Raw genomic sequence first — 14478 nt, forward strand, 5'->3', positions numbered from 1 at the left:
GGAACCTGTGACAGTGGGGACCACGTTTCCTGGACGCTGGGCTGTGATCACACAGGTCCTGCAGGGTTCACGCCTCACAGCGAGGGAGCGATGCCTGCAGCGGCCAGAGGCGCGAGGCGCCCTACAAGCACCCCCAGGGTGAGGTCCGCTTACGTCGTCCAAGTCCTCGTCGGGCGTGGCCGGAGCCCTGTCCGTCCTGTCTGTGTTGCAGGACGTCTCTGACAATGTTTCCGAGTCCACAGACTCCTCGTCAAATCCAAAAAATGTTTCCACAACATGCTTCTGTAAAAGGCAATTTGCATGACATGAGGAGGGGACTCAGAATCACCTGGATCCTCCATCCCGTGTTCCCCGGGGCAGAGGGGGCTACGATGGGCATCTGGGCCAACAGGGCATCCCAGGAGGTGGGTGGTAGGGTCTGTCTGTGATTGCCGGGGGAGAAAGGGGGTGCCAAAGGTGGTCAGAGGGTGGAGGGCTGCCGCAGAGCATGCTGGCCCAACCCTGGCTCCAGGCTCACGAGCTGATGACCTTTTGCAAGTCAGCCACTTGGCCCTTCTGAGCGCCAGCTACTTCCTCCATCGGACAGACGTGGGACCCCCCACCTCACCTGTGGGCACAAAGTGAGGCCACCAAGCACCGTGCCCAGGGCAGTAACAGTGAGCAGCATCCTTGCTGTACTGAGGAGGGGAGGGCAGGGGGAGCCACGTGAGATGTGGTGCTCTAGGCCAGGCACAGGGAAAGGTGGTGAGGCAGAGTGTCCTCGGGTGGACCCTGGGACTCCGGCTGGACGAGTGTGGGCCCCAGGTCCTCACCAGACGTTCCCCGTGAGGCAATTTTAGTTTTAACTGTTTGTCATGGAAAACTTGGAACACTTACAAAATGAGAAGGAAGAGTGTAACAGACCCACATACACCCAGTATTCAGATTCAGAGGCAATTTAAAATGCTCTGTGTTCTGGCCTCCCGGTTACCCTGCCCAGCACTTCTCCCACGCCAGATATCACAGGAGATGGGGCTTCATTCACTCATTCATTCATTCATTCAGCAAACACCTGACTGAGCGCCTTCTATGGGTCAGACACTAGGTTGGGCCTGGGGGCTGCAACTAGACCAAAACCAGGCCTGGTCCCTACCACAAAGAGCTTCTGTCCCCTGGGGCCGCAGATGTCAACTCACAATCACCAGATCAACATCCCTCGTCCTAGAAACACTGGCACTTTTTTTCCCCAAAACAGCCCCTGAGAGGGACTTTTATTTGTTTTTACAATCAATGAATGCTCTTGACCATGAAGAAAGAACTATAACGAAATCCAGAGCCAAGCCCAGGCTCCTACCCGTTCATCTGAACCGGCTCCTCCCAGATCCGGCCCCCCCCCCAACCCCGTAACACACAGAGGGAGGGGTCAGGGCGCTCCCCACATGTGCAGGGCACCTCCCACTCCGTTGGAGCTAATGCTTGTGTACAATCTCACGTGCCCAGATGTAAGAAAAATGTGGCTGGTGCCACCATCAGTAACGTGATTAGGAAATAATTCAGAATCAGGAAGGGAGAAGAAGGGGGGCTCCTGTGTCATCTTGTACGGTTAGTGTCTGTCATGAGGCTTTGCTGGAGGCACCTGACCACCGCTGTCACCCACAATGGCTTTGCATTTGGCATTCGTGTTTCTGCAAACTGCTTTCACCCTGTGCTCCTTTTTGTTTATTTAATACAGGAGGGGCACGTACTGCCCCGTGAACTCCCAAATAATCTCAACAGCTCCATGGGTGGCTGGTGGACACCCCCAAACCAACTGTTCCCACAGTCTAACGTGCTTGTCACCAGCAGCTCCATACTTTTAGTTCCTCAGGCCAAAAACCTAGGTTTCCCCCCCCCCCGCCCCCGCCCCGCCCCCCATGTTCCACGCCTCTGGGAGAAATCCTGCTGGCTCCATCTTCAGCCCAGAATCCAATCCTCCAGGAACCAGCGCCTCCCTCCTGGCCCAAGCCACCATCATCTCTCACTGAAATTTTAAAAACTGCCTCCTACTGTCCTTCCGGCTCCTGCCCTTGTCCCATAACCTGGTGGTCAGATGAACTATTTTGAAACAAGAGTCAGGTTGTGTTGGTCCTTTGCTCAGAGCCCACTGGCTCTGCACCACACCTCAGTAAAAGCCAACATCCACACTGCAGTCCACAGGCCCTGCAGGACCCGCCTCCTACTCTGCTCTGGCCCCATCCCCTTCACCACTGGGCTCCAGCCACACTGCCAAGCGCACCCCTGCACCTTCCACATGTCTGCTCCAGGGCCTCTGCACTGCCTAGATGCTCTTCCCCAGAACGCACAAGGCTCTCTCCCTCCCTTCCCTCAAGTCTTCGCACAAATGTAACATTAAACAAGACCTCCCTGACCACCACATCAAAGTCCTGACTAACCTATCCCCACCCCAGCCTCTGTTCTCCTTCCTTCATTTTTCTCCATAGTGCTCATCACTACCTAACATAAGACATATTTTGCTTACGTGTCTGTTAGCTGTCTCTCTCCTCTAGAATGTAAGCCCTATGAGGACAGGGATTTTGCTCCATGAGGGCGAGGATTTGGGCTCTTCTGTTCCCCACTGTAGCCCAGGACCTGACACACTCAAGAAATACCGGTTGTTCAGTGAGTATTTGCAATGAACTCAATGCCAAACTTGTTTACCCACAAATAGTGTCGGGTTTGCACGTGACCTCCCTTCCCTCATTCATGCAGCCAGCATCAGCTGGGCCTCCACCTGACTGTGCACCCCAGGTGCGTCCACCAGGTAGCAAGGTGAGGCCCTATTAGGCTCCTTTCTGAGGGGAGGTTGGAGGAGACAATCCTACACTCAAATCCCCCCTGCCCCTGGGTTGAGAAACCCCACCTGAGTTCACGTGTCAACGATGTTCCAGATGTTCCATCTCCAGGGAGCTGTGGCTATGACATCTGATGGCGGATGCATTTACAGCGCTCAGCTCCTCTGCGCACACGCAGTTCACCCGAGCCCCAGGCTCCTTATTTTACTGGGCAGCCACTCAGCTGACCTCATTTCTTGTAAACACTGCTAACTGCTAGGCCTCTGGGGACAGGCCTGTGGTGCTGAGTGGCAGTGAGCCGTGATGCGGGGAGGGCCCTGCCTGGCACACCGATGGAGCCCCAGGAAATGTCAAGTCTCACAGTCTGCACGACCAGGATGCAATGCTGAGTGGTGGTCACTCACCGCAGGCGTCATGGGCCATTCTGGGAGGCGATGACTCAATGTTCCATTACCTAGGATAACCTGCTTTTCGAAAACTTGCGGGACTACGAGTTAAGTACTCAATTACCGAGCCCTAATACAGCGTATTAACTACAGACGCTGCAGCCGTGCATTTAAAGCAGACATGCCCAGACCCAAGTGGAGCCCCCTGAAGTATCATGTGGCCCCAGAGACCAAGAACCCTAGGAAGCATGCTGCAGTGAGGCAAGGAGGAAGCAGCTCTGAGGGTGGGGATCAAACACAAAAGGACATTCAAATTATACCCCTATAATCAGAAAGGAGACGAATCCACAAACACACAGCACATACAATTTCCAGGGCAGCAGTGAGCTGACTATGACCCCGAGCCCCACCTTGTATAACATATGGGTGAAGTTAGTTTGTTTCCTCCGAGGGTTAGTTTTTTCAAGTGACTGTATTATATGGGAAGCCAGAATGTATTATGTATATTTATGCATTTATTAATTAAAAAAACAAGATAGAAAAAGACATTTTAATGTTTCAAGTGAAAATCTGGTGGCTGTCTTCTTGGGAGACGAAGCAACCCTGCCTTCCACTGCATTTTCGTATACACAAAATAACACACCAGTCTCCAAGGAATGAGAGGAAAATCACCTGCAAATACTGTTTCCTCAAATGCTCGGCTCATAATGGGCTTTTAAAAAAAGTCAAGCGTGAAAGGAACCGTCGATTTTTCGGAGCCTCCATCGTTCAAAGATTCCCTGGGAATTTCTTAAGAAAAGACACTTCAGGAGCATAAAATTTCCATCTTTGCCCATTCCAAGTGCATTTTCTATATAGAAGGGGCCCACTCCTCCAGACTTCTACTTTCTTTGCCACCAAAGTCTTGCATTGCTGACACCATTTTACTAACTAATCCAAATGCTTGAAATGCAGTTTGGGCAAAAAATGACAGAAAACTAAACATTTCTTCTCCATTTACATGCTGAATAGACGCTCATTCTTAGCAGATCACATGGGATGGAGAGGAAAAGGGGAGGCACCTCCCAAATAAACAACCCCTCAACTGACTCCAGCCTCTCTCAGCCTCCTCTCTCCTCATCTGTGTCATTCCCAACAATCGTGGTCATAGGAAGGAGCTCCCCAATCATAGCCACTTACTTTCACATGGCCACAACCAATCCCCCAAAGCTGGCCACTTACCTTCATGCTTGTGGGTCATCTCCTGGCAGCCAGAAAAGTACAGGCACACCAGGGCACAGAGACAGAGGAAAAAGGAGACGTATAGCACAAAGAGGATATACTCCATGGCGGGGAGGGGCTGCAGGACCCGCTAGCCCATGTGTGTCGAGGGAACCGAAAGCCACATCATTGCCATCAATTTCCAGGCCTCCCTCAAGTCCTAGGAGGAAGCACCGATTCTTCCCCAGAGCATTCTCCTTCCCTCGACCACACAAGCCCACTGTCTCCCTTCTCTACCGCAGAGTTCTGAGAATGAAGATACTCCGGAAGATGCACCTTTATTAAAAGGGATGCCAGCTCTGGGGCAGATCCGTGGGCTGAGGGGAGCTGGTTTCCAGGGGCCGGGCCTGGGCGTGTCAGTCACAGAGGACGGCCTCCAGGCTGGCTTATTCTCCGGGGGCTTTCCTCCCAGACCCCAGGTTCCCTGAGCCGCCCTGCTGTCGGGGCCATTCCATGGGCCCAGGTCCCTGGATGATCGCAAGGGCCCCTGGGAACAGCGCTAGCAACCGTGAAGCCGAGAGAGGCTTCTTCAGGACCAGAGCCCAAAACGGGGAGGCTTGGGAAATTTCTCTGTTGATCCCCGTCCACCCTGTACGCGCCCCGGACTAGTTAAACTCATGGGTTCTCAGCAATTCTTCTGTAAGTATTTGTTTTTATCATTTATACGAACCGAAACAAACCATCATCCAACAGAAAAAGTGCAACTAGAGAAGTCTTCAGTTTCCCACCCGTGTGGCACCTACAAGGGCCTCGTGTTTCTTGCAGAAGCTTCTCTAGGCATAAGATCAAAAGAAAAAAACCCTCCTAGTGGAGGGTTTTAAAAAGGGCATATTTTACCATTAAAAAGTAAAAATTCTGTAATTTGAAAGGTAGTAAAGCAACATTAAAAGGTAGCAAAGCAACATTAATTCACAAAAGAAAAAATATACACAGCCAAGTTCATATATATTTTAACTTCAATAATGTGTGATAGATACTCTGCTCCTTTCAAAGTAGCCATGGTATGAGCTGCGTAACCATGTCATACTAGGCAACTTAGTGCTAAGTCTTTAAGTCATCTTTCCAAATGAGCTGCCACCCAGGCAGAGTTGGGACTGGTTCAGGCATGGGCCTGTGACCAGGCTGAGCTAAGGAGCACCAGCCCTGGGGCTTTTGCTGGAACCACTGAGGAGAGACATCCTCTGACCACAAAGGTTGCTAGACAGGTATAATGCCAGCCTGAAGCTGCTAAAGCTGTTTGGGCCACCACATGGGAGAGAGCCTGCTTGAGAAAGAGGCCAGCCCAGAGGAAAGTACACTTGAAAGATGGAGATAGACAGGTACCTGGCAATATCGTGTGAGCATCTGGATCCAGCCGTGCCTGAAACCAGTCTAAACTTCTCAGTTATATAAATATTTTTCTTTGTTTAAATGACTTTGAGTTTTTGACGCTAGCAACAGAAAAAATCTGGGCTAATGGGGAAGAGGGAGATAATCCTAGAAATCAAGTCATCTGCAAACCGTTGAGTTCTGCGATAAGCCTGAAGACCGATTTCTCTCTGAGCTGCTCTACACATGAACCCTCAAGAAAAACGAAAGACAACCTTTGCCTTGCAAGCGGATTCCTGGCTCTGTGGACACCATGACACGCGTCTAGTGGGGCTGCCTCCTGGACCTACGTAGACCCACTTTTGCTGGAAGCTCCTCAAGAGCGGAGGCACCCCTCCGCACCCATCACCTGACGCTGTGCTGGGCCCAAGGCAGATGCGCCACGGATGATGGAGCAGTGGCGAGAGAGATGGGGGGATGGGAAGGGCTGAGAGCTGCACCGCCTTGGCCTTCACCACCTAGCCCACTGTAGGCACGAGCCACCGCAGGCCTTGGGCAGGAGGCAAGCGGGACCAGGTCCCAGAAGAAATGGGGAACCAGTGGAGGGTTTCTAAGAAGAAGGTGGCAGGGTCAGACTTGTGCCATAAAAAGATCGTTCTGACAGCTCTCGGGGGAGGAAGATGCTGGAAGCAGGGGAGCAGCCAGGGAGCTGTGGCAATAACCCCAGGACAGCAGACGAGGGCCCAAAGGAAGGTGGTGGAGACAGATGAGGAAGCAGAGGCCTAGAGGGGAGGGTCTGGAATCAGGGAGCTTTGCCTCAAGCCCCTCAGCACTGGGTCTGGGGTCCCCTCCTAACACCAGGCAGGAGGCCAGGAGCTGCAGACCCGCCTTTCAGCTGGCTCCTCTCCGAAGACTGAGTCTCACCCCCATGCTCACTCCCAGTGTTGGGGTTTCCTGCCCTGCTAGAATACATTGCCTAGAACCACCATCACTTCCTGTCTATTCCAAAGTCTTCGGGTACAGCCTGGATGTCCCCATGGGCGTTGCTATGTGGGATGAGGTGCCCTGGGCAGGCTCTGCCGCCAGGTCAGGCCCCCAGCTCTGCTTTCTCTCCTCCCTCCATTGCCCAGCAACCTGCAATGCTGCCCCAGGTCGGGACAGTGCAGACTACGTGTGCGGCTAGCTACTCAGCTGCCCTGCGTCTTCAAAATCGTCCCCACGTTTTATCTCCAGGACCCAAATCTTTTCCCGAGTCCTTTACCAAACGGCCCCAAAAACCCAGCAGGCGGCACCTGGAGCAGCTCCTGGCGGCCTCATGTACTCCTGATGTAGAGCTCAGCCACCTGCCTGACCAGGTTATGGAGGAGGGAACAAGCGACAGGGGTGCTGCCCAGCCTGGAAGGGACAAGCCCTTGTCCCTTCCAGGGAATGAAACACCCAGCGAAAAGCCCTCGGCTGCACGTTGCCACGCGGGGAGCCTCACAGACCAGCAGGACTGAAAGGAAGAATAGCTCACTGAGTCAATGTGATCGAGCCCCACTGTGTGGGCCGGGTGCTGTGCTGGGAGCTGCTCATAACTGGACGAACGAGGCGGGATCCAGCCCTCTCGACACTCAGAGGCTGATGACAGAGCCACGGGGAAGGGTTGTACAGGAACAAAGTCAAGTGGAAACAACCAGAAAGGGGAAAAAAGATTCCTATGGCTACTTAAAAATGGGAAATGTATTCACATGATGGAAAGTGCCTGGCATCCAGCCAGGCTAAGGTATGGCACCCTGGCTTCTGTGCCAGAGCAGCTGCTGGCACCCTGGTACTTCCCTCCACAAGGCCGCAGGCTTGGCCTTGGAGGCACAAGGTCAAGTTTGGATAGGCCCTAGGTGTCCTATCAGAATGGATGCAGGAGCCACTGACCAGGAGTGACCTATCAGAAGCTCCCCAGGTGTGAAGTGTGTCCTGGTGACAGCAGACCCCTGGTCCATTTGGGAGAGGGGACCACAGAACAGATGCTTGAACCCAAGGAAGGGCCTGTTCTCAGGTGGTGCTTTGGTGTTTGCCAACCTCCCCTCAAGGGACGGCTGCTGTGTACAGGGCATCGAGATGTCACCTCACTGCTACCTGAGACTGTCTCTCTCTAAAAGATGGTGACGTGAATTAGAGTGGGGGGAGGGGAGGGGCAGGGCCTGGGAACCTGCGTCTAAAAGGCCCTCCAAAAGAAAGCTACTGATTTAAGATGAAGGGAGAAAAATAAATTATAATTTATTGATCCCTGACGACACAACAGGCATGGAACCAGAAGCTTCATTTAATCTCATGGATGTGATGTTCATTGTAAGAACCAGGAAACCGAGGTTCCCAGAGTTCAAGGCCACACAGCTAGGAGCCGGTGTGACCCTCACGCTGTTCCAGGCTACGGTTTCTGAGCCTCAACCAAGATCCCAGCCCCACTTTCAAGGTGCATGAGCAAACTGTACTAATTTTAGCCATTCTTCATGCGCCCAGCTCTCTCCTAAGACACAGCTCTCCGCTGCCAGGCCACACGGGCTGATCCCCTACCACCCGCCACTCCATGGCGGGGCTCTGATTCCAGTTAGGCCCTGATCAGACCTTCCGCAGAGCAAGTCCCCCTCCCTGGCCAGGGCCCGAGGAACCGCTCAGGGTCCCTTCTCCTGCAACCTCCACCCGGGGCTGAACTAGCAGGGTCCCCGGGCAGGGACAGCCAACACCAGTCTTGTCCCCAGAAGCCCCCATGAGACAGGTCAGCAGCCCTCGGGGACAGGATGGCCCCTGGAAGATGAGGGCTGGCATCACTGCTCTGCCCTCAGCACTTCTGCAGCAACTGGGCTGTGGGTGTGGAATTAGAGGAGCCCCTTCGGGGGAACCGCAGAGTCCAGGGAGGCTTGCAACAGCCAGAGAGCAGGGATGGCTGTCCGACTTCCAGAAAATTCGGGAAACTTCAATGCGTTCACCGTGACACTGTGTCATGCAAGGACCCGGACAAAGTGGTAAAGTGCGTGGATGCATAAGGGACAGAGAGTGCTATGGAGGCATTTAAGGAGAGAAAAGAAAGTACTGAATCCCTGCGGCCTGTGGAGAGAAGGAAGGGAAGTTGCCCAGCTTGAGAGGCAGCCCTGCGGAATTAAAAACCTAACCGGGTCCCCGATGGACCCAGATATACATCCCATCCAGCCCCGGACAAGCTGGGATTGAGTAGACGCATAAGGGAAACAGCTGTACACTGAACCTTGAGAAAAAGAAAGATGCTGGTGGGTCATAGTAAGTGGGAAAGACCCTGAATCAGGTCAGGAAATTTCCCACAGAAGTTCCCAAACTCCGCCTTCCAGTGGCATAAAACTATTGCAATTACAGTGACCAAACATCCGCATCCTGAGAAGACCCAGCGTCAGGCAAATGTATTTTTCCAGTAAAAGCAATTTGTTTATTGAGTCAACAACTATTTAGGGCCACCCACTCTGTGCCAGGCAGCGACCAGGACATGGTGAACAGGACACAGATGCTGCCCTCCTTGCCTGCTGTACATGCAAGCCTAGCAAATCCTAAGCCCATTCTAGGCCTTTGTAAAGTTTCTTCCCACAGACACATTCAGAAACAGGAAAAGGGGAAACATAATCTTCTCTTATTCCAGGCATTCTGATAAGGTTTGAAAAATATAGTTACGGCTCCAAAGTGGGTTTCCTGAAAACCCTTCTGGGGTATATGAGGCCACAGCACATCCAGTTCATGCAACAAACTGAACACCTTTAGACTGTTGCTTTTTAAACATATGTCCTGTGGTGAAAATGGCATTGGTGTACATTACTGGCAATTGTGCAAAATGATGCAACCCTTCTATAAGGCAGGGGTGGGGGGCTGGGGGCGAATGTTCTTGACTGAAGCCTTCACACCCTCTGACCCACATTTCGACTTCTGGGAATCTACCCACGGGAACGATCCAGACTATGGACACAGTTTTCTGGACAAAAGGAGTTCGCTGTGGCGACATTTACAGAAGCAGGAAGTCCAGGAAGACGGAAAGGGTGGTCACCCAGTGAGATGTTCAACACTCAGGGAATCCAGCAGAACTGGCCCGTGAAGAGTGGTCTGCTAAGCACAGACACATTTATTGCAGCATTATTCACAACCGTGAGGAGCTGGAAGCAAACATGCCCGGCAGACACAGGACAGTAAACAAATCTATAGCCCATCCACTCAATGGATTATGTAGCCATGAACGTTCATATTTATGATGACAGCATCATAACATGGATAAATGCTTTAGAGTATAGTAGTAAGTAAAAACCCAGGGTGCAAAAGTGAATTCTACAATTACAGTTACATTATTAAAAAAAAAAATGGAAGCAGAGTGAGGATGGGGGAAGCGGAGACTGCACTAAAATGCCAACACTGATTGCACTGGGGAGGTACGGCTGTGATGGACCACTTGTCTCCCAGATAGTCGACAATGTGGTTATACTACTTCCATAATAAAATATATATATTTAAAAATAACCAAGTTCTGCTGAACCACTTCCCTTTTCTAAGTTTCTAATGTCAGTGCATAGAGATTTGCACCTCGTTCAACTTCACTTGGTGGCACGAGCTTGGGCCTTGGAGCCCGAGACTAGAGTCTGAAGGTCAGCCTTGTCAATTACTTTATCTCTTTGACTCATTTCTAAATTTTATATCTATATACTTCCTGTAACTTTAAAATGAAAAAAAAAAATAACACCAATCTCACAGGGTTGCTATGAAGATTAAATGAGACGGTATAAATAACCACTTATCCATGTGTCCAAATTCGGTCCACAGATATATTTTTATTTGGCCCACAGAGTGTACTATAAACAATTTGCACCAATATTTACAACCCTTAGATTTTACATAAAGGTGTTACGGGTTGAACTGAGTCTCCCCAAAAAGATATGTTAAAGTCCTAACCCCCCAGTACTTCAGAATGTGACTTCACTTGGAAATAAGGTCATTGCAATAATATGAGGGCACACCGGAGTGGCATGGACCCCTATGTGACTGGTGTCCTTATAAGAAGATAGCCACGTGATACAGAGACATACAGGGAAAATGGCACATGACAACAAAAGTAGAGATTGTGGTTGTGCAGCTTTAAGACAAGGAAAGCCAAAGATTGCCAGTAAATCACCAGAAGCTAAGACGAGGCAAGAAAGGATTCCCCTACAGGTTTCAGAGGGAGCATGGCACTACTAACACCTTGATTTTAGATTTTTAGACTCCGCAACCTTGAGATAACACATTTCTATTGTTCTAAGCTACCCAGTTTGTGGTACTTTGTTACAGAAGCCCTAGGAAACTAATGCATAAGGAGTCCCACTTCTCTTGAATGAGTGGAATATCTGATACCACCTGGCTCACTTTCTTATAGCAGCTAATATTCTGGGCCCAGTTTTCCACAGTCCCCACCACTCCCTACCGTCACCCTGACACCAAAGCCATATATCTGTGATCATTCAGTAAGACATCTGCACTGTTGTTTTCTTTACAGGAGGGAAATATTTCTCTACAACCATATCTCTACCAGAAGATAAAACCATGAGGGGCATCTGGTTCCATAAAAAGGAGAACAGGCCCACATCTTCATGGAAGTGAAAAATGTTTACGGGTATTAATGCAAACTAAGTCCTTTTAAAATACCAATTTGCTCTTTTACTTTCCAGCTTGGTCCCTGTGGGCATCTGAGTTTTCCAAACCCAGCTCTGCTCTCCTCACTGGACGTTTGGACACCATCTCCATAAAATGGGCAAAACCACATTTTCCAAAAAGAACGCATTCTGTATCATTCCAAAAAAGCCCAAAGCTCCTGGTTTTTCAAAACAGGATATAGATGTTATAAACCAAGACGAAGTATCTTTTAAATCCTTCAAAAGGTCTAAGTATTTTATGTTTTTAATTTTGGGTGAGCATCCCCTGAGGCCTAAATACAGAATTCATCTGTAAATTTTCCATGAATAAATTACAATAAGCAGGCCCACGTTGCTTTGAGAGGTAGTTGTAACAGGTTTTTCACCATCGAATATGCAGAGATGTGAGTGTGTCTGCCTTTAGGGCTCCTCTATGGATTGCTCGCTTCTCCCCTTATGCCTGGACCATCCGCCCTGCAGACCCTGGCATGGAGCCAAAGCAGGGCAGCTGCGCCATCGCACGCTCACCTTGGGCGGCTTCAGGCCCTTCCCACGATGTCTTCTGGAGCGCAAGAGCCGTTCTCTCTCCTAGAAGGAAACACAACTGTTGGGATTTTCAGCCGGTCTCACATCACATCCACCAACCCAGCTGACTTCAGAGGGCATAACTCACAATGCTGCTGTGCCTACCTGTCTGCACCAGGCCTGGGTCAGTCCAGGTTCTGAGCACCCAAGGCATGGCGGCTTCTCAGAACTGACAGCTACAGAGCCACACCGTTAACTGGACTTGGACCATCCCAGAAAAAATGCCAAGATTTGCCAGTCCTGCCTGTCTGCCTCTGGGGCTGTAAGCTATAAAAGTTTAGGCAGTGTTGACTAGACATCAGCTGTCAGTGATCCCAGCAGAAAATAAAAAAGCTTGCAGCTCTGACCTCAGACAGAGCTGGGGCCAAATCCCCATGGGGCCTCCTCCTGGTCAGGTGACACACCGCATTTCTGATTCTCAGGTTCTTCCTTTGCTATATGGGCTGGAACCTGCCCTTCAGAGACTGTGGGTACCTGTGTTTCTTGTCAGTAGAAATGGTACCCACCGAGTAGTAGCAGGAGTAGCAGCATTCTGCCCCAGATAAAACCAGTACATTCTCTTCTTCCTAATCAAATGTTCCTATTCTCTTCGGCTGCCAGGAAACCCAGAGACAAATCTGGTGCTTGGCTGCAGCCCACATGGTCCACCCATGTGTCCCTCCTGATCTTAACTGATGCTGCTATCTTCATTTTCTCTAGTCTTATCTGTTAATCTTCCTCTTTCAACTCTATCATTGTTTTGTTGGATGTGTTTTTTTCATCTCATGTGGCATAAAGACTTTCGTGTAATGAAGCAAAGATGAGTGGAAGGATAAATGACTAGATGATGGTTGGAATGAAGGTGGGATGGAGCGAATAAGGGATGGGTGAAAGAAGGGGAGGATGGGAAGATGGATGGAGGGATGGGAGGGAGGATGGATGGGTGAGTGGAAAGAAAGAAGGAAGGAGTAGAGATAGAGAGATAGGCAAGCAAAGTGAATTGGACAATTACAGTCAAAGCCTTTTCTAGAATTTTGATCACTGGCTTTTCTACTTTTTGAAGATCCACTAATGGAAGCATCACATACCCCCTTGGGCAAGCAGAACACACTTTGCTTCTAAGATGCAACTAAAGCTCACTATAGATGCTCCCTTTCTGGTTCCTAAGCTCCTTCCACAAAGAGATGCAGAATTCTCTGGATGTAAGTCTCACTCCACCTATTTAAGACATACTTACAACCCCCTTAATGATCCCACACACACACACACACACACACACACAGTCTTAACAAGTCCTTCAAATTCTGCTCTGATTATAAGGTTCCAGTTTTCAAGTTCACAGTCTGCAACAACTAGGCTAAAAGAAAAAACAATAGATTTCTTGGGGACAGATCATGCCCACTCTGTAAAGGCCAGAAGGCGCTTTTTTAAAAACTGATGCTGCTTCTCAATGGCAGCAAACTAGGGATAAGATTTGAGAAAAAGAGTAGCCATGAAAACGGCTCCCAGATACCAGTGATGTCGTATAAACGAAGCGGAGGCTGCTTTCTGGAAGAACAAAGCAGCAAGGTGCCCATCACCAGGAGGAGCTCTGTGAGGTCCCACCCCGCCAGCAGCATCGCCCTGCAGCCCTGATGCCATGCCCAAGGCCTGGGTCTCATGGCGCCCCACGGAGGGCTGTCGTTCATGCTCATGCAGACATACCAGCGAGAGGTCGTCGATGACATGCTGCTGCTCCAGCACCTGCAGCCGCAGGAACTCGATTTCCTGCTCGTCCCTTGTCAAACTGAGGTCATTCAAGGACGTGTGCCTCTTCAGGGACGCCTGTGCCGACAGCTTCTCTTTCTGCAGCCAAGGGAAGAGAGGGCACTGCAGGGCCACTCATCCACAACACTTGATAGGAACCCACCGTGCACGTCAGGGCATGGAGTGTGGGCTTGGGGATACGGGATGGAAGAACGGAGGGAGGGGTGAGAGCCCCCTGGTCGTCAGGCTGGAGGAGTGGACAGCTGCAGACCGGAGCCAGGCCCAAGGTGTGGCTGACTGTGCCCGATGCTGACAGAAAGGGCTGGGTGGGCACTGGGGCGGGGAGAGGTGGATGTCTGCACCAAGCCTGGAAAGCTTGGTCGCTGGGGAAAGAGAGCATGGAACACATGGTAACGACACACACTCACACCTGGACCTGCCAGGGCATGGGAGAAGGGTGTTCTGTCTCCCGGAGCCTCAGTCTTCTCAGCTGTAAAATGGGCATGACTGACACTAGTTTGGACAATGAACCTCAGAGTATTCCTTCAACCATCAACTGCGAGACACCACCCTGACCACAAAGACCATAATCATTCTTGTTGGAGCAAATAAAAGGCCCAAATTCAAAGCACTTAGAACAAAATTGTAATCGTTCACATACTGAGCTTCCTCAGTGCACCAGGTTTTCTGTAAGAACGTTTAATGCCATCATTCCATCCTCTCCTTAAACCCACAGCACTGATATTTTCATTC

The 14478-nt window shown here is 50.6% G+C and overlaps 1 protein-coding gene across 2 annotated transcripts in view; it reads right to left on the reverse strand.

The window, feature by feature from the left end:
* Positions 1–14478, reverse strand: part of JAKMIP1 (janus kinase and microtubule interacting protein 1) — a 71016-nt gene that overhangs the window by 35328 nt on the left and 21210 nt on the right. For both annotated transcript variants that reach the window (XM_068542289.1, XM_068542290.1), the window contains 3 exons: positions 13684–13824; positions 11944–12003; positions 154–282 (listed from right to left, as the gene is read on the reverse strand). In XM_068542289.1, coding sequence (XP_068398390.1) covers positions 154–282; positions 11944–12003; positions 13684–13824 — 330 coding nt within the window. The remainder of the gene's footprint in view (positions 1–153; positions 283–11943; positions 12004–13683; positions 13825–14478) is intronic.

This window comes from Eschrichtius robustus, chromosome 4, assembly GCF_028021215.1.
Source record: "Eschrichtius robustus isolate mEscRob2 chromosome 4, mEscRob2.pri, whole genome shotgun sequence".
NCBI classification, from domain to species: domain Eukaryota; kingdom Metazoa; phylum Chordata; class Mammalia; order Artiodactyla; family Eschrichtiidae; genus Eschrichtius; species Eschrichtius robustus.